At 45.5% G+C, this 24,327-nt stretch overlaps 2 protein-coding genes across 23 annotated transcripts in view; both read right to left on the bottom strand.

Annotated features, from left to right (window-relative positions):
• The window catches only part of mtmr12 (myotubularin related protein 12), a 30,242-nt gene extending 26,052 nt beyond the window's left edge, over positions 1-4,190 (bottom strand). Inside the window, exon 1 of the mRNA XM_036979210.2 lies at positions 3,996-4,190. Coding sequence (XP_036835105.1) covers positions 3,996-4,187 — 192 coding nt within the window. The 5' untranslated portion in view covers positions 4,188-4,190. The remainder of the gene's footprint in view (positions 1-3,995) is intronic.
• Positions 4,191-5,160: 970 nt separating this feature from the next.
• LOC110525160 (zinc finger RNA-binding protein) overlaps positions 5,161-24,327 on the bottom strand; it is a 62,826-nt gene continuing 43,659 nt past the window's right edge. For 8 of the 22 annotated variants that reach the window (XM_036979209.2, XM_090236855.1, XM_090236844.1 and 5 more), the window contains 11 exons: positions 21,136-21,255; positions 20,432-20,577; positions 19,492-19,666; positions 16,111-16,331; positions 15,799-15,949; positions 15,473-15,635; positions 12,068-12,159; positions 11,009-11,104; positions 9,822-9,933; positions 9,549-9,646; positions 5,161-7,237 (listed from right to left, as the gene is read on the bottom strand). In XM_036979209.2, coding sequence (XP_036835104.2) covers positions 7,052-7,237; positions 9,549-9,646; positions 9,822-9,933; positions 11,009-11,104; positions 12,068-12,159; positions 15,473-15,635; positions 15,799-15,949; positions 16,111-16,331; positions 19,492-19,666; positions 20,432-20,577; positions 21,136-21,255 — 1,560 coding nt within the window. In that variant the 3' untranslated portion in view covers positions 5,161-7,051. Of the gene's footprint in view, positions 7,238-9,548; positions 9,647-9,821; positions 9,934-11,008; positions 11,105-12,067; positions 12,160-15,472; positions 15,636-15,798; positions 15,950-16,110; positions 16,332-19,491; positions 19,667-20,416; positions 20,578-21,135; positions 21,256-24,327 lie in introns of all 22 variants that reach the window. The other 14 variants (XM_090236853.1, XM_090236854.1, XM_036979203.2 and 11 more) reach the window with 3 other exon arrangements.

Raw genomic sequence — 24,327 nt, 5'->3', positions numbered from 1 at the left:
TTAACATGTTGTTTTTCTGACAACTTTCTTTCCACCAAACGTAGCGGAATAATGGTCTTGGGCTGTTGTTCACGGTTTGGGCTAGGCACCAGTAAAAGGAAATCTCAACACTACAGCATACAAATGACATTCTAGACGATTCTGCACTTCCAACTTTGTGGCAACAGTTGTTTGGGGAAAGCCCTTTCCTGTTTCAGCATGACAATGCAGCCATGCAAAAAGCGAGGTCCATAAAGAAAGGATTTGTCGAAATCGGTGTGGAAGAATTTGACTGGCCTGCACAGAGCCCTGACCTCAACCTCATTGAACACCTTTAGGATGAATTGGAATGCTGACTGTGAGCCAGGCCTAATCACTCAACATCAATGCCTGACCTCACTAATACTCTTGTGGCTGAATGGAAGCAAGTCCCTGCAGCAATGTTCCAACATCTAGTGGAAAGCCTTCCCAGAAGAGTTGGGGCTGTTATAGCAGCAATGTTCCAACATCTAGTGGAAAGCCTTCCCAGAAGAGTGGAGGCTGTTATAGCAGCAATGTTCCAACATCTAGTGGAAAGCCTTCCCAGAAGAGTGGAGGCTGTTATAGCAGCAAAGGGGGACCAACTTCATAGTAATGCCCATGATTTTGGAATGAGAGGTTGAGATGAGCCAGTGTCCACATACTTTTGGTAATGTGGTGTAATTAACATTGCCCAAAACACCAGTAAATACTATGTGAAAGCAGTATTAGGGAACAACAACATCAAGGCAATAGATGACTTGGAAGATAAACACTACAAACTTATTCTGTTTACTACAACATTTTGCCTCATGTTATCAAGATGTGAGAGAGTGTAAATCAGCTCTTCGTCTGAACTTTGAACCCCCATCATGTTGCTGGCTGCTCTTCGTCATAATCAAAACGGTAGTTGGCATAGCAGGCAGCCCAGTAGCCTAGTGGTTAGAGCGTTGGGCCAGTAACCAGCAGGCAGCCCAGTAGCCTAGTGGTTAGAGTGTTGGGTCAGTAACCAGCAGGCAGCCCAGTAGCCTAGTGGTTAGAGTGTTGGGTCAGTAACCAGCAGGCAGCCCAGTAGCCTAGTGGTTAGAGCGTTGGGCCAGTAACCAGCAGGCAGCCCAGTAGCCTAGTGGTTAGAGCGTTGGGCCAGTAACCAGCAGGCAGCCCAGTAGCCTAGTGGTTAGAGCATTGGGCCAGTAACCAGCAGGTAGCCTAGTGGTTAGAGCATTGGGCCAGTAACCAGCAGGCAGCCCAGTGGTTAGAGCGTTGGGTCAGTAACCAGCAGGCAGCCCAGTAGCCTAGTGGTTAGAGCATTGGGCCAGTAACCAGCAGGTAGCCTAGTGGTTAGTGTTGGGCCAGTAACCAGCAGGTAGCCTAGTGGTTAGAGCATTGGACTAGTAACCAGCAGGTAGCCTAGTGGTTAGAGCGTTGGGTCAGAAACCAGCAGGTAGCCTAGTGGGCAGGTAGCCTAGTGGTTAGAGTGTTGGACTAGTAACCAGCAGGTAGCCTAGTGGTCAGGTAGCCTGACCGGGTAGAGCATTAGACTAGTAACCAGCACGTAGCCTAGCGGGTAGAGCATTGGACTAGTAACCGAAAGGTTGGTGGATTGAATCCCCGAGCTGACCTGGTACAAATCTTTCGTTCTGCCCCTGAACAGGCAGTTAACCCACTGTTCCTAGACCGTCATTGAAAACACAAATTTGTTCTTAACTGACTTGCCTTGTTAAATAAAAAATAAATAAAACACAAGCCATTGGAGAGCTTGATAAGAGCAGCCACTGCTCTCTAAACAGCGTTGAAAACATCAGGGATTTCTTATTAGGAGATACTGTGTCACCGAAGCTGTTCAAACATTCACTAACTCTTGTAGAGCCACTGCTTTAATCCTGTGCATGTCCACGTTTCTCCTGTTAGCATTACATTAAAAAGGCAGCTTCCTGTAAGCTAGGATGTCATTCAGAGGACACACACACGACTCCGAACTTGCCTGCTCTGCTTACCACCTAAGTTTATTATGTAGCTGAGTTATTAAGTGTTTGGGAGTCAAACTGCAGCCCACCAGTCATTACTTAGCTGGGTTATTAAGTGTTTGGGAGTCAAACTGCAGCCCATCAGCCATTACTTAGCTGGGTTATTAAGTGTTTGGGAGTCAAACTGCAGCCCACCAGCCATTACTTAGCTGGGTTATTAAGTGTTTGGGAGTCAAACTGCAGCCCACCAGCCATTACTTAGCTGGGTTATTAAGTGTTTGGGAGTCAAACTGCAGCCCACCAGCCATTACTTAGCTGGGTTATTAAGTGTTTGGGAATCAAACTGCAGCCCACCAGCCATTACTTAGCTGGGTTATTAAGTGTTTGGGAGTCAAACTGCAGCCCACCAGCCATTACTTAGCTGGGTTATTAAGTGTTTGGGAGTCAAACTGCAGCCCATCAGCCATTACTTAGCTGGGTTATTAAGTGTTTGGGAATCAAACTGCAGCCCACCAGCCATTACTTAGCTGGGTTATTAAGTGTTTGGGAGTCAAACTGCAGCCCACCAGCCATTACTTAGCTGGGTTATTAAGTGTTTGGGAGTCAAACTGCAGCCCACCAGCCATTACTTAGCTGGGTTATTAAGTGTTTGGGAGTCAAACTGCAGCCCACCAGCCATTACTTAGCTGGGTTATTAAGTGTTTGGGAGTCAAACTGCAGCCCACCAGCCATTACTTAGCTGGGTTATTAAGTGTTTGGGAATCAAACTGCAGCCCACCAGCCATTACTTAGCTGGGTTATTAAGTGTTTGGGAGTCAAACTGCAGCCCACCAGCCATTACTTAGCTGGGTTATTAAGTGTTTGGGAATCAAACTGCAGCCCACCAGCCATTACTTAGCTGGGTTATTAAGTGTTTGGGAATCAAACTGCAGCCCACCAGCCATTACTTAGCTGGGTTATTAAGTGTTTGGGAATCAAACTGCAGCCCACCAGCCATTACTTAGCTGGGTTATTAAGTGTTTGGGAGTCAAACTGCAGCCCACCAGCCATTACTTAGCTGGGTTATTAAGTGTTTGGGAATCAAACTGCAGCCCATCAGCCATTACTTAGCCACACGAATATGGACTACTGGGTCCGTCATGTGATGTCCATAAAACTACGACTTCCTGACAGTGGCATAACAGTATGTTACGGTTTCTGTCATGGGATTTTGACTAATCATTCATTGCTGAATGACTGCTGTTCTGTAGCCTACACTGTGTTACGTTCTTGAATATAATTAGATATATCTTGCCCATGTTAAATGCCCTATAAAAAAAACATGTTGGCTTCTGCACTTTCTGCTACGGCTTCCCACGGAAGTTGTGCTGTTCCCATATGTCCACACTTCAGATACGATGTAGGCAACAATGTGCTCAATCGTCACTGCGATTCCCACACCGGATAATAACTAAATCTACAATGATTTCAGATGGTGTTTTACGGATAGAGAAATAGAAACATTAGATTGCATGTTTACCATCTATATTTTCTAGTTTAACTGACTATTCCATGCAGATCTGACAGATGAAATGTCACACAAACTCAATGTAAAATACATGAGTGTTTTTTAAAGGCTGAGAAACAGGAGTTAACAATGTATCTTGAACTAACTGTTAACAGACTCGTCACACAAAAACAAACACTGTTACCGTTGCCAGGGTGTCTGCTGCCCAAATATTACCGGGGGAAATAAAGCACGATATTTCATATTCATTCAAAACATGACGAGACACTCTATTCTCCGGAGACGAACTGTGTTCCAGGACAAAACAGTCATATCGGATGGCAATGCTTGTTTTTCTTCAACTATGTTTAGCGGGCTACGGCTTTCCAGTAGCACAACCCCGCCCCAGTCATGTTAGTCAGATAGCAGTAATACTAACTAGTCCGTATCAAATAAAGACAGGCTTTTTATCTCTCTCTCTCATCCAACATGCATTATCGCGTACACTAATAAAGCACTATTTAATTAAAAAATATATAACTTACCTCGGGCGTCACATAAGAAACAAACGAAGGTTTGGCAGACTTCCCACCAACGCTCCCTAAACTACTCAACATTTCTAGAACTTGTAGTTGACAACTATCTATTTTCTCTGCCCCCTGAACCCAGGTGGAAATAAGGGGCCAAAACAGAAGAATAACCTGCTTTAACAGAACCCGCCCATCGAACATCCGCATTGGCCTTGTGCCAAGGAGGCCAAAAATGATTCTCGTGATTCTATTGGATGTAACGTCTATCGGTCTTGTATTTATGCCACCTCCCATTCCCCGTTTGGGACGGGCCGATACTGACAGAGGCGAAGCGAGAGGATTTCATCCATCCACAAATCTGTCAGTTTAAGTGAGACAAACTCTTTTAAAACATTTTTTTATATGACGGTCTATGAGAATGGTCAAATTGACTCAGGCTTACTTGATCACATATATACGTCTCGCAAAATGTTTGTTACAAATGTACTGAAATAAGTGGATGCGTTTCGCATTCAGGCAACTTTGAGAAAAACGACTAAGTTGTGCATGTTGGGCACACGCGTATCTGCCCTCTCATTGGCTAGAATGGTCCCACCTGATCTCACTTGCACTCAAATCATGGAGGACATGGATTCTAGTGTTAGAGCGGTCACTCGGGAATCTGGTCAATATCATAGGTCATCTTTGATGAACCATCCACTTGAATTTTTGCTGATCTGAATACAGTACATACGACACGCCTCATTGCTAGTGTCTAGTGGTCATAGCTTGGTTATAAAACTTCATCTTGGGCTGAAATATATTTTTTAAACAAAACAAAATTAACATTTTTGTTTCTTTGATGTGACAAGTGGTGCTCTGATTTCATGGTCTGTCAGCAGAGGAAGCAGGCTATGGAGATCGCATTGTGTGGTCTTCCTGTTTTGAAGGGATAAAATAACTGTCCGTCTAACCTCACTCATCATATCCTGTTGGGACACTGTCAGTAAACTGTCTTCTGCACAGAGGGAAATCTCTATGGTTCCATGTTGTTTCATAAAGCCACTGGGGGACTTCATACAGCTGAACATGACATGTAGAAAGTGCTGAGGTGGTGTCGCCACACATTGGATGTGTATGTATATCCTTGGAAATAGGGAGCTGAGACCCAAACAACAAACCCCACTTAGTCCAGAAGTCCTTCATTTCAGGAAATGTCTTTATTCCGACCATGGTAAAGTGGAGGTACTAAGACAGACAGAGACAAAACAGGCACAGAGCGAGCACGAAAGGCTGACTGACAGGCAGCACACGAGAGAGACCGACCGAGAAGGGAGGAGAGAGAGAGAGAGAGAGAGAGAGCCAGACAGAGAGAGAGACCGACCGAGAAGGGAGGAGAGAGAGAGCCAGACAGAGAAGGGAGGAGAGAGCCAGCCAGACAAAGAGAGAACTTTTGTTTATCAATTTCACTTGCTTTGGCAATGTAAACATATGTTTCCCATGCCAATAAAACACCTTGAATTGAGAGAGAGGCAGACAGACCGAGAGAGAGGCAGAGAGAGGGAGAGGCAGAGAGACCGAGAGAGAGGCAGCGAGAGGGAGAGGCAGAGAGTGGCAGACAGAGAGGGAGAGGCAGGCAGACCGAGAGAGGCAGGCAGAGACAGGCTGACAGTCAAACATTAAATGGATCTACGTTTAAACAACAACGTTACGCTCGTCTTTTTTTAATCCAAATCGGTTTTTCATTTTCTATACATTATTCAAATGAACTATATGTACGCAGCGTTAAACCAAGATGTGGGGCAAGCCAACAAATGTCCCATTATAATCTGTTAAACCAAAATGTTAAAAGCCATAATACAAACAACAAAATCTGAAAGCACGTCCGTGAGTTCTTCCAAACTAAAACACTTTGATCCATTGCAAGATTATCATAGGTATATTTTCATATATATAAGAGAGAGCTACGTTCAAAACAACAAATTAGGAATCAGTGTTTCCCTCAGAAATGTAGTACAAACACCATCACAGTTAAGGAGCCTGTGTTAAACACTAGAACACGTTGCAGTCTGGCCGTAACAAAACAACAAGACCGTAGCTTTTTACGCTACTTTTAACAAGCATCATGACACTTAAAAAGAAGATCATATTCAAAATTACAGCTTATAGGAAAATAAAACATTTACTGGTGACTGATCGAATTATGTGCTTCATAAATGGGTATTTAAATTCACTAAAAAAAACAGCCAACACTGAATATATGCAACTGGAAATAACATGCATGTGATGCATCAACATTTACCGTAGATTTTCCTGATCTAAAAATCAACCACTGGAACAAAAACAGATCTCACTCTAGTTTACGTTTTCGTAACTCGAAAAAGACTGGAAAGTCTGTAACACAAAATAACAACAACAAAAAAGACAGACAATAAGTCTAAAAAGGAGAAGGTTGGGAAAAGGAAGCCCCGTTGTCGTGGTAACTTCTACTGGAGAAATAAAAGAATCAGCTAGGAAGGAGATGTTTATAGGTCCCAACCACAGGTCATATCAATCGCTACCAAAACAGAACATCGTGGACAAACTGGGTACTGCATTAGGCCTATTCAGTAAAGACTGGGTCGTATTCATTTGGGACCAAAAAGGAAGAAAACGGACTGACAATAGAAATGCTCAGTTCTCTCCCCCGCCCCCATTGCAAAATGTTTAAAAACATTTTCTGTTACGTGCCCAAATGAATACAACCCTGATTTACTCATGGCTTACAGGACCAGGCCCTGTCCGATGTTGGTCTTGAGCATTTACACAAACCCACCTGTAGTAGGTGACAGAAGTACATAGGGCTCGTTCCAGGCAGACTACATTGCAGTGCAGGCATCAACCAATGGTTGCACGCCACATTATTGACTGTGCAATCCATCATCAGAATGCTATATGGATTATGGTTAGCGCTCATCTTGAAAACACACATCCAGGTGTCGTGAGATTCCGGCAGGTGAATGCAATGTAGTCAGCCTGAAACGTGGCCACACACACACACACACACAACTTTAAATGAATTGGGGTGGGGGGTGGTGGAGGGGGGCCAGGTCCTAGCAGCTGCTGTCGAAATCCTTCTTGTCCTTCTTCCCTTCACCCTCGAATCCGTCCGTTCCATCGCTGTTGTCGCGGCGACGCTTGCGGTTGGTGCAGACGTTGAAGCGGGGTTTCATCAGGGGCAGTGGGTCCATGCCCAGCACCTTGTGGATCTGACGGAAGGCTAGCAGCCGCAAAGCAAACTGGACAGAGACACAGTTGGTCAATAGAAGACATTCCCTCTAGCAGACAGAGAGCAAACTGGACAGAGACACAGTTGGTCAATAGAAGACATTCCCTCTAGCAGACGGACAGGGAGAGTTAACTACATACAGCACCTTACATTACTACATACAGCACCTTATATTTACGGAGAACCTCAAGAAATATACATTTTTTTCCTTCTTTAAAAAAGAAAAAAGGTAGGTAGGTATGGTGGCCAGTACCGTACATCCATTATCATATATTAAACTTTACATATGGCCAGTACCGTACATCCATTATCATATATTAAACTTTACATATGGCCAGTACCGTACATCCATTATCATATATTAAACTTTACACATCTCCTTCACATAGAGTTGATCAGGCTGTTGATTGTGGCCTGTTGAATGTTGTCCCACTCCTCCTTAAATGGCTGTGGAGGTTTCTGGATATTGGTGGGAACTGGAACAGGCTGTCATACACGTAGATCCAGAGCATCCCAAACATGCTCAATGGGTGACATGTCTGGTGAGTATGCAGTCCATGGAAGAACAGGGACATTTTAAGCTTCCAGGAATTGTGTACAGATCCTTGCTACATGGGGCCGTGCATTATCATGCTGAAACATGAGGTGAGGGCAGCAGATGAATGGCACAACAATGGGCCTCAGGATCTTGTCACGGTATCTCTGTGCATTGGCATTGCTAGAATGCAGTTGTGTTCGTTGTCCGTAGCTTATGCATGCCCATACCATAACCCCACTGCCACCATGTTCACAACGCTGACATCAGCAAACCACTCGGCCACATGACACCATACAAGTTGTTTGCTATCTGCCCGGTACAGCTAAAACTGGGATTCAGCCGGGAAGAGCTTCTCCAGCCAGTGGCCATCTGCCCGGTACAGCTACCAACTGGGATTCAGCCGTGAACAGCTTCTCCAGCCAGTGGCCATCTGCCCGGTACAGCTACCAACTGGGATTCAGCCGTGAACAGCTTCTCCAGCCAGTGGCCATCTGCCCGGTACAGCTACCAACTGGGATTCAGCCGTGAACAGCTTCTCCAGCCAGTGGCCATCTGCCCGGTACAGCTACCAACTGGGATTCAGCCGTGAACAGCTTCTCCAGCCAGTGGCCATCTGCCCGGTACAGCTACCAACTGGGATTCAGCCGTGAACAGCTTCTCCAGCCAGTGGCCATCGTGCTGAAGCATTTGCTTTGCTTTTGTCGGGTTACGAAGCTGAACTGCAGTCAGGTCAAGAACCCTGGTGAGGACGACGAGCACCCAGACGAGCTTCCCCGAGACAGTTTTCTGACAGTTTGTGTAGAAATACTTTGGTTGTGCAAACCCACAGTTTCATCAGCTGTCCTGGTGGCTGGTCTCAGACAAACCCACAGTTTCATCAGCTGTCCTGGTGGCTGGTCTCAGACAAACCCACAGTTTCATCAGCTGTCCTGGTGGCTGGTCTCAGACAAACCCACAGTTTCATCAGCTGTCCTGGTGGCTGGTCTCAGACAAACCCACAGTTTCATCAGCTGTCCTGGTGGCTGGTCTCAGACAAACCCACAGTTTCATCAGCTGTCCTGGTGGCTGGTCTCAGACGAGCCAGCAGGGGAAGAAGCCGGATGCGGAGGTCCTGGGTTGGCGTGGTTACATGCAGTCTGCGGTTGGGAGGCCGGTTGGACGTATTACCAAATTCTCTAAAACGAAGTTGGAGGCGGCTTACGGTAGAGAAATTAACATGACATTTTCTGGCAACAGCTCTGGTGGACATTCCTGCAGTCAGCATGCCAATTGCACGTTCCCACAAAACTTGAGACATTTTGTGGCATTGTGCTATGCGACAATACTGCACATTTTAGAATGGCCTTTTGTCCCCCAGCACAAGGTGCGTGATCACGCCGTTAAATCAGCTTCTTGATATGCCACCTATCAGGTGGACGGATTATCTTGGCAAAGGAGAAATGCTCACTAACAGAGACGTAAACAAATTTGTGCACAACATTTTAGGATAAATAAGCTTTTTGTGCGTATAGAATATTTCTGGGATCTTTTATTTCAGCTCATGAAACTTTACATGTTGCCTTTATATTTTTGTTCAATTTATTTAATACATTATATTTACAGTACCAGTCAAAAGTTTGGATACACCGACTCATTCAAGGGTTTTTCTTTATTTTTTACTATTTTCTACATTGTAGAATAATAATGAAGACCTCAAAACTATGTAATAACACATATGGAGTCATGTAGGCGTGTCCAAACTTTTGACTGGTACTGTGCATTCTATACACGTGTCTGTCAGTACCTGGGCACTTGAGGTGATGTCCTCTCTGTGTTGCTCCTCCATGGCTGTCAGGGTATCAGTGGGGTTCTTCTCACACGGGTCGACCAATCCTGGGCCACCTAGAGGACAACCAAACACACCTATCACCACTCTGCTAATGCCAACACATCATTAACCCCATCCAACTACGCGAAAGTCTGATACGATCATCAACAACAACAAAAAAATGTCTCCCACGATGATATGCGTAATAGTCTGCTATAAGAGTACAGAAAATAAATCGGTTAGACTAACCGGGGAGCAGAATCCCAGAGGAAATGCATTCAAAGACTCGTCTCAGTGCGTCGCCTGGGCTCAGGGGGCCAGAGGCACTGCTAATGGTCTTCTCTACCAACAGCTCCATGGCCTGGAGAACAAGGGAAAGAGAGGGGGATGGTGGAGGAGCAGAGGGGGATGGTGGAGGAGCAGAGGGGGATGGTGGAGGAGCAGAGGGGGATGGTGGAGGAGCAGAGGGGGATGGTGGAGGAGCAGAGGGGGATGGTGGAGGAGCAGAGGGGGATGGTGGAGGAGCAGAGGGGGATGGAGGAGGAGCAGAGGGGGATGGAGGAGGAGCAGAGGGGGATGGAGGAGGAGCAGAGGGGGATGGAGGAGGAGCAGAGGGGGATGGAGGAGGAGCAGAGGGGGATGGTGGAGGAGCAGAGGGGGATGGTGGAGGAGCAGAGGGGGATGGTAGAGGAGCAGAGGGGGATGGTAGAGGAGCAGAGGGGGATGGTAGAGGAGCAGAGGGGGATGGTAGAGGAGCAGAGGGGGATGGTGGAGGAGCAGAGGGGATGGAGACGTTTAGATTCACTCAATGAGGAGTTTAAAGAAGTATTTTGGATCTGTCCTTGCCACCTCACGTCAGGGAAAGAAGACACTTTTTACTACTGAGTTGCAGCCAGTGTGTTCGTCCCAAGTTAACACATCTACTGTTCGACACTCGAACGCATGAACTTAAAGGGATAGTTCAGGATTTTGTCAATGAAGCCCTTTTGTCTACTTCCCCAGAGTCAGATGCACTGGAGGATACCAGTTCTGCGAGCCAATGCTAACTAGCGTCAGCGCAAAGACGAAGTCTACAGGAACAGCGAACGTGCTAGCTGTTCCCAACAACTTACAGTCATTGTACTAAGGCTAGACTCTTCCTTCAAACTGAACAAAGACAAAAAAAAATGGAATCAACAAGTTCATCCAACTCTGGGGAAGTAGATAAAATACTTCAATGCTAAAATCCCCAACTATCCCTTTAATTGACCTATATGGTCGGTTTCCCAGACACAGATTATGCCTCGTCCGGGACGAGAAACAATTCAATGGACTGGGCTTCCTCTGTGTCCAATAAACCGTCCCATTAAAGTCCAATACTTCTCTAACAACATATACAAAAATAAACTCATTTGAGACAGTTGTCGACTCTAGCGTTAGCCTGATGATGAACTCACCCAGCTGGGGAAGGCGGACCATGTGGGAACCCTCTGACAGAGGTCACGCAGGATACGAATAACAATCACACAGGATTGGAGTCCGTTCGCTCTAGCCTTGTGGAGCAACAACACGTTTAGTTTAGAGATAACAGACGGGAGCAGACAGACTATTACAGGGTACATTACAACAGGTCTGTCATAGAGGGCCAAACACTACTGTACACAATGGAAGCTTGTGATAGGTTGATTGAAAACTCAATTAATTAATTGTCCGTAATTGGTTGGAATCAGCTGCCATTTCCAGGAGTATTTCACCTCATAACATTAGTAAAAAAAAAAGAGAGAGCTCACAGTTTGCAAGATGAAACAAGAAAAAAGGTTTACATTTCCTTGTCATCTTATAAACCTTGACTTCTCAAGTTGATCAAGTGTTTGACAGAAGCGTCAGGTACAGAGTTTGTGTTTGTAAAGAAGATCAAGGTTAGGGACTGTGAGAGGGGAGGGAATCTGCTTCACCTGTGCGTTAGCTTTTTCTGCCATTGCAGCGACACAGTGATACTAAAAAAAAAATCAGATGTCCCGTTTCTCTCAATCCCTATTCTTCTATTAAAAATAAATACAAAATCACAAGATACTAATGCTCAACATGGAAGCTCTTATCAGATCTTATGCAAAGATATCTCTGCAGCCTTATGGAATCATGTTTTAACTGACAATATAGTCTGGAAGGGAAAATAATGAAATCATACAAGGATGCCAGTTTTTTTTTTTTTTTGAAAATTATAAAAATCATTACCATACTAAAGTTCAACAATAAATATAAAAAAATTAAGATTGAATATTCAATCTGGTTAGATTTTTTTTTATCATTACGTGTGTGGCATCATTGAATTTATCTTTGTCAAACAACAATTCAACTGTTATCAGGTATTACTGTGTGTTTCTTGTTGTTGTTGTGGGAAGTTGTTAAAATTCATTATTAAAATTCCTTCATTAAAACAAAATTAAAACAAAGGAATCAAAAAAATATGCATCTCATAAGGCTACAATAAGAAAGTAAGATGGATGTGTCCGAACCTGGAACCACTTAGCGTGCCGCAGAGCCGCCAGAGCGGCAAGGCATTTTAGCCTGTCCAAGACGTCCTCTGGGTCTTTCACCAAGGTTACATCTAAAAACGGATGAGTCCAATTGTCAAAATGGTGGTCGGTTGAGGTGTTGAGGAGGAACGGGTGTTTGACCAGGTAGAGCAAGACTCATTAACAAGAAGATACAAACACATTGCCACACATACCAAGATAGGGTTTCAGTAGGGAACCAGGAAGTGAACTAGATTAAAAAAGGTCTAATCTGATTGGCGTTGCTGCCAAATAAACCAATGCGCAACCTGACCTCATTGAAATGACCAAGGGTTTGGAGATGTAGAGTGTCATGTATGTAACGTTAGGTCTACGTTGGTGTTCGGTAAAGGGAAGGTGAATTACGGGACTGCCGTAAAATGAGAGAATAGAAGCAGGATGAGTGAACGGGAACCACCAGAGCGTCAACAGCCTGATCATTATCTAACTCAGGCTGACCTAGTAGCTAGTGTCGGCTGGTACCAACAGTTATTCATTTGATCATGTAGTCAAAGTAACTGAACTGTATGTAGGCCTATTGTTATCATGTGCTGAAATGTAAGCCTTAACAGAGAAGTTTCAAATCTCAAAAAAACTGAGATATAATGTTAGCTTGTTCAAGGAAGCAACGCTACAGCTACGCCAATCATTTGTCACTTTCAGTCTTAGATCTTCTGAGATGACACTGGACGGATACTCTAGGGGGATTCCAATGGGTCGTTAGTCTGGGCCCTGGCGCATTAGTCTGGGCCCTGGTAACTAATAACAGAGGGGTCAGAACAGGAGTGTTAACTGAGCTGATGTCTAACAGTGGCATGGCAATGATAGGTGTGGCAAAGTGTTTGGGTGGTGGTGGGGGGGGGGGGAGGGGGAAACCTTGGTCAAAAATCCTTCCGGAGGAGCTGGTTGGCTGGGGGCCGAGGTTTGAACCCTCCCACATACTGGAGACTTATTTTTTTTGAAAGATAAAACAATTAAAAAGAACAGAGGACTTTGGGGACTGGACTGGTAAAGAAAACTACAAATGATGTTGCAGCAGAAAAACTACAAACATGGAAGCTCCCAGCAGAAAAAAAAGAAGGGTTAGATCGGACATCGTTGCATGCATAACTGGCTGGATTAAAAATCAGTAGGTTGGGCATGAAACCAACAGATAGATAAATCACACTAACTGTATACTGCTCTGCAGTACCCGGGTCCTACCACAGTCTGCCAAAGCCTTCATTCCTGGCCTACTGAAGTCTACTGCAGGCTGGCCACACAGCGTCCCCATTTTGCACCTTTATGCTGAAGTGTGCACTTGCCCACTTCCTGAAACTGGATTTAACAAAATGGTGGATGGATACCCTTCTCTGGGCAACTCCAATCCTTATGCTTTCAAATCCACTTTCTGAAACTGGATTTAACAAAATGCTGGATGGATACCCTTCTCTGGGCAACTCCAATCCTTATGCTTTCAAATCCACTTTCTGAAACTGGATTTAACAAAATGCTGGATGGATACCCTCTCTGGGCAACTCCAATCCTTATGCTTTCAAATCCACTTTCTGAAACTGGATTTAACAAAATGCTGGATGGATACCCTCTCTGGGCAACTCCAATCCTTATGCTTTCAAATCCACTTTCTGAAACTGGATTTAACAAAATGCTGGATGGATACCCTCTCTGGGCAACTCCAATCCTTATGCTTTCAAATCCATTGACAGAGTGTGCAAGTGCACACTTCTGGAATAGGGTGAGAAAAAAAGGAAAAAAAAGTTGGCACAACAAAACGAGGCGTGCTAGATAGATACAGGAGCTTAGCAACACTCACTCCCACCCCTCCATTGTCAACGAATGCAGAGAATGGATCACTTGATCAAAAAGGGCTTTCACGTCATATCTTTTTTTGGGGGGGGTTTGTTAAGAGCATGATTAGCTACAAAAAAAAAGGACAGATCTGTCTGTGCATAGGCTTCTGTGTGGAGGGGGACACCAGTTCACTCAGGGAGCATGTAAGAACAGATCACCTGCTCGCGACCAGACCAACATAAGATTTGTTTCCTGTGGGGATGTGTGAACCCATTTCTTGTCTTTGTGTTCTAGAACAGTCTGTGTTCTAGAACAGCTTGCCAGTGTTCTAGAACCATCTGTGTGTGTTCTGTAACAGTCTTCTGTAACCCTGTTCTTTCTGCTCTTCTCATTTGGCCTAATCCTAACCTGACAAAACGCCCACTCAACTCAAACTTCCGCTAAAAAAAATCTCTCCAGCGACATCAATCTACGCACGATTTGTGCAGAGCTCTGAGTTGTGTGCACGTTTCGTAAGTCAGGATTCGGTGCCTCTCCGCTTCCCCTTCCCAATGGGTCTTTCATTTCTTTTTAATATCTGTAGAGAATAACGTTCCTCTGATGTATGTAGTTCTGATCTAAGAGCGCTAACGATTGACCCGGGGTGGGAGGGTTTATCGTAGTGGTGTGACGGTGGAACAAACGCCCCTGGGAATACAGGAAACAAAAATTAAATCTTACCTGGGAACTAAAAACTAGTCTGAAAATGCAAACACTGTCCATGCTTTGTTTTGTAGGGGACAGCATTACAAGACGCACTGAAGGAGAGTTCCAGATAGAGTAAGAGCTACACTGGTGGCACGAGGAACCGTCAAGACTTTACCAGGACTGCTGAGCTCTAACCATGACTAGAAAGTCAAGTTTCTACAAATACGTTTTTCAACGATGAGCCTTTGGTATATCATTCAGGTTGGTTTTAAGATACAAAAATACAAGTCAAAAAGATGGCTTCAAAAACAGGTCTCTTGGACAATTTGAACGGATCCCCAAAACTTTAGTTCTTTGTATACTTCCCTTTAAACACGGTTTATGATATTCCGTGAATTATTTATGAATTAAAACGACAGAATATTGACCATTTAGTACTTCTCTAATCCCAACGTAAAAAAAAAAAAATAAATCACTGACTATTGGACCTAGAAATCCTAAAGGCCTTTTGAAAGCACACCGTTTTACGAGGACCAATCATCTCATGTCATGACAGAGCTCAAGCGCTTCATTGGTTGAAGTTGAAAATGATAACTAGAGAGTCTATAAAAATGACAAAACTGTGAGAAAGGCTCAACAGGTCAAATCTGAAACTTAGTGCCATACAGCTGGAAGTGCCACCAGGGTAGGTCTCCTCGGATAATGGATCTTACAGGGTGCATTCATTCAGGTACTGGGTGAGCGGTGAACTTTAAGACCATTGGAGAAACAGGACCATTGAAATAGTCCCAAAATGTGCAAACCCCACCCTGAACACACTAATGCACCCATAGCTAAGTGGCAGAGCGAGAGAGAAAAAGGAAGGAGAGTGGGCGATGTCTTTCCAACCTCCGTCCCGTGGCGGGGGTGTGGTAGGGGTCTCCTCCTCCTCTCGGATGCTGGGGGAGGTCAGGGTGATGGTGACTGTCATTTTGGGGTCGGCTCCAGACGTCAGGATGATGGAACAGTTCTCGATGGAACCCTTCACCTCGTACTTCTCTGGGGTCACCACCTGGAGGGGAGGGAAGAAGAGCGAGAGAGGTAAGTGGGTGGGTATCATTGGTGTGTGTGTGTGTGTGTGTGTGTGTGTGTGTGTGTGTGTGTGTGTATCATTGGTGTGTGTGTGTGTATCATTGGTGTGTGTGTGTGTGTATCATTGGTGTGTGTGTGTGTACCGTCAGCTGCTTGGGAAGATGCTCCACTATGCGGCTTAGCAGGTTCTTGGTGGGTTTCTCTGAGCAAAGCAGGACCAGGTTGACATTGTTGTCTCCACAGAGCAGCAGTCCTTTAGCCAGGACCCCCACCCTCATCACCCCCTTCAGAGCTCTACAGGAGGGAGGCGTTCATTAGGTATCTAATGTTAGAAAACCGACTGAAACAGAGCAGCACCCCCATCCTCATCACCCCCTTTCAGAGCTCCGAGGAGACAAACATTCAGGGTTGAGTTTCCCCAACCTTCCATCTATCTATCCCCCACTCATCCTCACCGGTCTTGGGGAGTCTTGGGAACCTCTTTGGTATCCTTGTCCTCCCCAGTAGTCTCCTTGGTCTTGTCCTGGTCGATGATGATGTCTGAGACCAGTTTGAGGGCTCTCTCTGTGATAGAGACGATCTTCTGGATGGCCTGCAGCTCGTCCTCAGAGGGGTAGATGGTCGCGTGCTTCGTCATCACGTAACGGTCGTCTGATGAGTCTGGCCGACGGGGAGGCTGCGAGGTAAAGCACAACGAAAGGTCTCAATGCCACAGCAGTGGGAAGGAAGGGGGTTTAGAAATGATCTTACCATATAGTCACTGGATTCTAAGGCAATCGCTAAAGTATGTGTCGTGGAAAATCCTGTGTTTTACTGTTTAAAGAATTGTCTCTTGTTATATGCTAGTGTTTTTTCTAACCTGATACAAACTTGTCTTTGTGGGACTTAGCCATAAGACTGGGCGTGTAGCTAAGATCTGTTTAGGTGCGACTGCAGCATGTGACATCCCGTGGGTTTACTATCTGCAGGAAGTCAGCTGTGTGGTACCTTGCAGGAAGGAGCAGTGTGAACTGACAAAAACGCCGTTATACGGTCAAACCTTCTTAATATGCACAAACAAACCGCCTTTCAAAAACTCTGTTCCGCCCGTTTCCACACATCTGCTAAACTGCCAAGAGGTTGTGCTTTTTTATTTTTTTTAAAGCAGAGACCCGACTGTGTTTGTTAAGCTTTCAACTGAATCACTCTTGGCAGTGGTTAATTCCTTCATTTTTGCAAATCTTAAAAGGTTGTTGTAAGAGGAATCTACAGTCTCTCTCTTCCTGTAGAATTGCTACGACAATTTAGCGACGAGGATGGGATGGCTAACTTCGCTTGCTGATTGCTCCACAAGGAGACAAAATTGCAAAGGGAGCCCACACCAACTGCAAGGGATGCAAGGGAGCCTACACCAACTAAAAACAGAAAAAAGGGACCCGCCTCGGACCGGCAAAGAGTGGATACGCCATTTTCGGACAGGTGAGATCGATATTATTTTAAACATCACAGAAAATCCTGTTCTGGGAACAGTTGTGCACATGAGGTATTTTGTTGTATCAAAAGATACCCCTAGTTATAAACTTGGTTGTAGCAGAGTTATTTCTGAATAGCAGAAGTCCTAGAATCTTTCATTAGGAAATCATGTAATAAAAACAGAGATTTTTAATTAAAGATAAGTAATTCTAGGGCAAACATCCTGTTGATCTCCAATTTGGATATTTTCGTTGAAGCAGAAGTCTCCTGGTCAGAGACTAGGGGTTGTGTTTCTCTGTTGAACCAGAGAAGTGGTCATGGGATGACCTGACACAGTTATGAGTTGTGATCCCAGGGTACAATCCTGAGAAGAAAAGATTCCTATTTCTGCAGCTAAGAAAAACAAACAGAAAATGTATTAAAATCAGTGTGTGGTAAAACAGTAGGTTATGATTGGGAAACCAGCTATAAATGTAAAACCTACATGGGAAATTTGCCCTAGAATTTGCATAGGAGAAACTACCATGTGGGTATAACATTTAAAATTACATATATATATATATATATTTTAAGTGTGTGTTTGGGGGACGACGACTCTCGTTTGAATTATTACTTTTTAACATTTATTTTACTAAGCAACTCAGTTAAGAACAAATTCTTATTTACAATGAGGGCCTACCCAGGCTAAACCCTCCCCTAACCCGGATGACGCTGGGCCAAAATTGTGCACCGCCCTATGGGACTTCCGATCACGACAGGTTGTGAACAAACTCTTATTTTCAATGACGGCCTAGGAACAGTGGGTCCCTGTTCAGGGGCAGAACGACAGATTTGTACCTTGTCAGCTCGGGGGTTTGAACTTGCAACCTTCCGGTTACTAGTCCAATGCTCTAACCACTAGGCTACCCTTATACCCCTGTAGGCTTTGATGAAAACTACCAATGGGAAGAGAGGGAGGAGCCTATCAGACCCAACTGGCTACAATGTGTGATCTCATAAAATAACATTACCCCACCCATGACCGATTGGGCAGCAGAAAGCTAAAGAGTCGTTGGAAAACTACAGACAGACTGGAGACCTGCTACCGTAAACATAGTGGGTTTAAACCAATGACTGATGACCACTGCAATGATGACTAAACCCTGTCCTGAACTCAGACGTGCCATCCCCTGTAGACCAGGTCTATAAACCCCGTCCTGACCTCTCCTACGTGCTGTCCCCTGTAGACCAGGTCTATAACCCCCGTCCTGACCTCTCCTACGTGGTCCCCTGTAGACCAGGTCTATAAACCCCGTCCTGACCTCTCCTACGTGCCGTCCCCTGTAGACCAGGTCTATAAACCCCGTCCTGACCTCTCCTACGTGCCACCCCCTGTAGACCAGGTCTATAACCCCCGTCCTGACCTCTCCTACGTGCCGTCCCCTGTAGACCAGGTCTATAAACCCCGTCCTGACCTCTCCTACGTGCCACCCCCTGTAGACCAGGTCTATAACCCCCGTCCTGACCTCTCCTACGTGCCGCCCCTGTAGACCAGGTCTATAACCCCCCCCCCCCCCCATTACTGAATGCTGACCGAGAGCTGTTTGTTCATGGCTCCATCCAAAAGGCCACCCGTTGGTGGGCCCCATTGGGGATAAGACCCTATCTGAGCAGACAGAAGACAGTCGCTACAGCTGTAGATACTCACTCTAGAGAGTCCAAAACTGCCATCGCATATCTCTCAGCTCTGGTTGCAGAATTGTTTACACTGACTAAGGTGTGAATTCTAGCTAAGGATAAAACCGCTAGCATTTATACTGATAGCAGATACACATTTCGGTGTTGGTGCACGATTCTGTAACGTTGTGGAAGCATTGTGTGTTCTTTACTTCATCTGGTGAGATGATTTCACTAATGATTTTCTCTAAAACTGATAGCGACCCTGTTGGAAGCCATTCTCTTGCCAACATTACATTTCTGTCTGCAAGTGTCAAGCTCAAACTAAAACGCATCTGACCCTGTCTAAGGGGAATGCTATGGCTGATATGGTTGCAAAAATCAGCAGCCATGTAAATTGTCCCCCCCCCCACGAATCTCTAAATGGTTTTACATTGTGCCTCTGATCTGCAAAATATGTTTTAATTACAGGATGTTTCTGATCTGCAAATCAGGTGCAGGCGAGGTGAGACAGAGAAAGAAGTGTTCCTTGGGGCCAGAATTACTAACACATGTTTGAAAAGTTTGCGTTTCCACCACTAAAACCAACACGATTTTACAAAACCGTTGATTTGAGTGGAAATATATGGTAACCGATTTAAAAAATGGGTTAATTTGTGTAGAGCGGCTGCTTTGCCAGAGGTTCTGGGACGTGTCCAGTCAGAACGTGGTGAGAACCGCTGTCTTACCACAGGTCCCTGTGGCTGAGGGATGGGCATGCCAGGCCGAACCCCCAGTAGACCAGGTGGGCCAGGGGTCCCCTGGAGGTATGGTCCGTCCCCTGGCATCCTGGGGCCCCCACGTCTCTCGTCCCAGTGGTGCTGCTCCTCCATACGACGCCAATACATCTCCTCCTCATAACGTCTAGACACACACACAGGCAGAGAGAGAGCGAGAGACACACACACAGGCAGAGAGAGAGAGAGAGACACACACACACAGGCAGAGAGAGAGAGAGAGACACACACACACAGGCAGAGAGAGAGAGAGAGACACACACACAGGCAGAGAGAGAGAGAGAGACACACACACACAGGCAGAGAGAGAGAGAGAGACACACACACACAGGCAGAGAGAGAGAGAGAGAGAGACACACACAAAGGCAGAGAGAGAGAGAGAGAGAGAGAGAGAGAGAGAGAGAGAGAGACACACACAAAGGCAGAGAGAGAGAGACACACACAAAGGCAGAGAGAGAGAGACACACACAAAGGCAGAGAGAGAGAGACACACACAAAGGCAGAGAGAGAGAGACACACACAAAGGCAGAGAGAGAGAGACACACACAAAGGCAGAGAGAGAGAGAGAGAGAGAGAGAGAGAGAGAGAGAGAGAGAGAGAGAGAGAGAGAGAGAGAGAGAGAGAGAGAGAGAGAGAGAGAGAGAGAGAGAGAGAGAGAGAGAGAGAGAGAGAGAGAGAGAGAGAGAGAGAGAGAGAGAGAGAGAGAGAGAGAGAGAGAGAGAGAGAGAGAGAGAGAGAGAGAGAGAGAGAGAGAGAGAGAGAGAGAGAGAGAGAGAGAGAGAGAGAGACACATTCATTTTTGGGAAGTATTCACTCAATTGGCATTAGCTAGAGACAGAGTTGGTGGATATTAGTATACTGTGTGTGTGTGACCCACCCTATCTCGCCGTACCTCATCTCCATCCTCCATCTCTCCTCTTCCTCTCTCCTCCTCCAGTACTCCTCCTTCTGCATCTGTTTCCTCATCTTCTCTTCCTGGATCTTCCTGGCTCTGATAGAGGGCTTCACCTCCACCTGTAGCTCCGGGTTCACCTTTTTCTACAAGGAACAAAGTAGGGGGAACGCGTTATTGTGTGCGTGTGTCCATAATCGCAGGTCTGAGACCAGGGTTTCCTCAGTCCTGCCCCCCCCCCCTCCCCCGGATGCATGTTTTGGGTGATGAGTTGGTTATTTGAGTCAGCTGTATAGTGCTAGGACACACCTCCATGGTTTCCTATGGAATTAGTTTCATTCCAGTGACTCCACTAACTTTACACCGCAGGCGGTGTCTCCTACCTTTACACCGCAGGCGGTGTCTCCTACCTTTACACCGCAGGCGGTGTCTCCTACCTTTACACCGCAGGCGGTGTCTCCTACCTTTACACCGCAGGCGGTGCAGGCGGTGTCTCCTGCCCTTCAGTGACTCCACTAACTTTATACCGCAGGCGGTGTCTCCTGCCCTTCAGTGACTCCACTAACTTTATACTGCAGGCGGTATCTCCTGCCCTTCAGTGACTCCACTAACTTTATACTGCAGGCGGTGTCTCCTGCCCTTCAGTGACTCCACTAACTTTATACTGCAGGCGGTGTCTCCTGCCCTTCAGTGACTCCACTAACCTTGTACTGCAGGCGGTGTCTCCTGCCCTTCAGATGCATCTCTTTGGCGTTGGGATCGTTGAAGCTACATTCACACAGCTTACAGTGGAACCGGATCACCTTGCCTTCGTCGTTACGCACCTACAGAGAAGAAATCAATGTTTTATTAATGTATTTTTCTACACAAAAGATGGTATTTGACAATAGAACTAAGCAATGTTTCAAATACCATTGTTAATATGGAACGGTTAACTTCACTAGGGTAGGGGGCAGCATTCGGAATTTTGGATGAAAAGCGTGCCTGAATTAAACTGCCTGCTACTCAGGCCCATAAGATAGGATATGCATATAATTTGTAGATTTGGATAGAAAACACCAAAACTGTTAAAAGAATGTCTGAGTATAACAGAACTGGTATGGCGGGCAAAACCCGAGGAAAATCCAACCAGGAAGTACTATTATTTTGAAAGGCTGTTTTTCCATTGAAAGCCTATCCACCATACAAAGACTCCATGGGCTTCCTCAACATGTGACCAGTCTTTAGGCATTGTTTCAGGCTTTTACTCTGAAAAATGAGGGAGACTACAGCACTTTCAAATCAGTGGCCAGTGGAAATTTCCATTCATCAGCCATGCACCCTGATCGGGAACGCACCTTTCTTGTTTCTCCTTTCCCATTGACGAAGCTTTTGTCCGGTTGAAATATTATTGATTATTTATGACAAAAACAACCGGAGGATTGATTTTAAACATCTTTTTGGCATGTTTCTACTAACTTCTATTGTACTTTCTAAAAACTTTTTTCTAAAAACAAATTTTTATGCTATTTCTGACTTTTGTGACACCTCTCCTTGTTTGGAAAATGGCTGCAAGGGCTTCTGTGGCTAGGAACTGACCTAACATAAAATCGCAACGTGTGCTTTCGCCGTAAAGCATTTTTGAAATCTGACACAGCGGTTGCATTAAGGAGAAGTTTCTGTATTCGTATGTTTAACGTTAACACTTGTATTGATTATCAATGTTTATGATGAGTATTTCTGTAATTTGATGTGGCTCTCTGCACTTTCATCAGATGTTTGTTTGAGACAAGGCATTTGACCATAACACGCCAATGTAAACACATTTTTGGATATAAATATGAACATAATTGAACAAAACATACATGTATTGTGTAACATGATGTCCTATGAGTGTCATCTGATGAAGATCAAAGGTTAGCGATTCATTTTCTCCATTTCTGATTTTTGTGACTCCTCTCTTTGGTTGGAAAAATGGCTGTACGGAGTTCTGTGACTAGGTGCTGACCTAACATACATGCATGGTGTGCTTTCGCAGTAAAGCCTTTTTGAAATCGGACACTGGTGGCTGGATGAACAAGAAGTTTCTTTAAAATGGCTTTTTCGGGCTCTTTTAGTCCGCGGCTTCCCTGTCATCTATTGCTGCCCCCTGGACCCTATGATCACTTGGCTACATAACTGAAGCCTGCTGGACTGCTCATTTATCACGGTACTCCATTCTATATATATTTTTTTTTGTTTATCTGCCGGCCCCAGCCGCCGAACTCCGGCTCTGTGTGTAGTTAACCGACCCTCTGGCCCATTCATCGCCATTTTACCTGTTGTTGTCTCACCCGTTGTTGTCTTAGCTAGCTCTCCAAATCAACACCTGTGATTACTTTATGCCTCGCTGTATGTCTCTCTCATATGTCAATATGCCTTGTATACTGTTGTTCAGGTTAGTTATCATTGTTTTAGTTTACAATGGAGCCCCTAGTTCCACTCAACATGCCTCAGATACCTCCTTTGTCCCACCTCCCATACATGCGGTGACCTCACCCATTATAACCAGCTTATCCAGAGATACAACCTCTTATCATCACTCAGTGCCTGGGCTTACCTCAGCTGTACCCACAGCCCACCATACCCCTGTCTGCAAATTATGCCCTGAATCTATTCCACCATGCCCAGAAATCTGCTCCTTTTATTCTCTGTCCCCAACACTCTAGGTGACCAGTTTTGATAGCCTTTAGCCGTACCCTCATCCTACTCCTCCTCTGTTCCGCGGGTGGTGGAGGTAAACCCAGGCCCTGCATGTCCCCAGGCACCCTCATTTGTTGACTTCTGTGATCGAAAAAAACCTTGGTTTCATGCATATCAACATCAGAAGCCTCCTCCCTAAGTTTGTTTTACTCACTGCTTTAGCACACTCCGCCAACCCTGATGTCCTTGCCGTGGCTGAATCCTGGCTCAGGAAGGCCACCAACAATTCTGAGATTTCCATACCCAGCTACAACATTTTCCGTCAAGATAGAACTGCCAAAGGGGGAGGAGTTGCAATCTACTGCAGAGAGAGCCTGCAAAGTTCTGTCATACTTTCCAGGTCCATACCCAAACAGTTTGAACTTCTAATTTAAAAAATGATACTCTCCAGAAATAAGTCTCTCAGTGTTGCCGCCTGCTATCGACCCCCCTCAGCTCCCAGCTGTGCCCTGGACACCATTTGGGAATTGATCGCCCCCCATCTAGCTTCAGAGTTTGTTCTGTTAGGTGACCTAAACTGGGATATGCTTAACACTCCAGCAGTCCTACAATCTAAACTAGATGCCCTCAATCTCACACAAAATCATCAAGGAATCCACCAGGTACAACCCTAAATCCGTAAACATGGGCACCCACAGACAGTATCCTGACCAACTTGCCCTCCAAATACACCGCCGCTGTTTTCAATCAGGATCTCAGCGATCACTACCTCATTGCCTGTATCCGCTGTCAAACGACCACCCCTCATCAATGTCAAACGCTCCATAAAACACTTTAGCGAACAGGTCTTTCTAGTCGACCTGGCCCGGGTATCCTGGGAGGATATTGGCCTCATTCAGTCAGTCGAGGATGCCTGGTCATTCCTTAAAAGTAATTTCCTCACCATCTTAGATAAGCATGCCCCGTTCAAAAAATGCAAAACTAAGAACAGATATAGCCCTTGGTTCACTCCAGAGCTAACTGCCATCGAAAAACATCCTTTGGCAGACTGCAATAGCGTCGAATGGTCCCCGCGATATGCAACTGTTCAGGGAAGTCTGGAACCAATACACGCAGTCAGTCAGGAAAGCAAAGGCCAGCTTTTTCAAGCAGAAATTCACATCCTGTAGCTCTAACTCCAAAACGTTTTGGGACACTGTAAAGTCCATGGAGAACAAGAGCACCTCCTCCCAGCT

The sequence above is a fragment of the Oncorhynchus mykiss genome, chromosome 6 (assembly GCF_057628025.1).
Source record: "Oncorhynchus mykiss isolate SJ-2025 chromosome 6, ASM5762802v1, whole genome shotgun sequence".
In the NCBI taxonomy this organism is placed as follows: domain Eukaryota; kingdom Metazoa; phylum Chordata; class Actinopteri; order Salmoniformes; family Salmonidae; genus Oncorhynchus; species Oncorhynchus mykiss.
The sequence above is the reverse complement of the archived record's forward strand: the minus strand, read 5'-3'. Positions and strand labels throughout refer to the sequence as shown.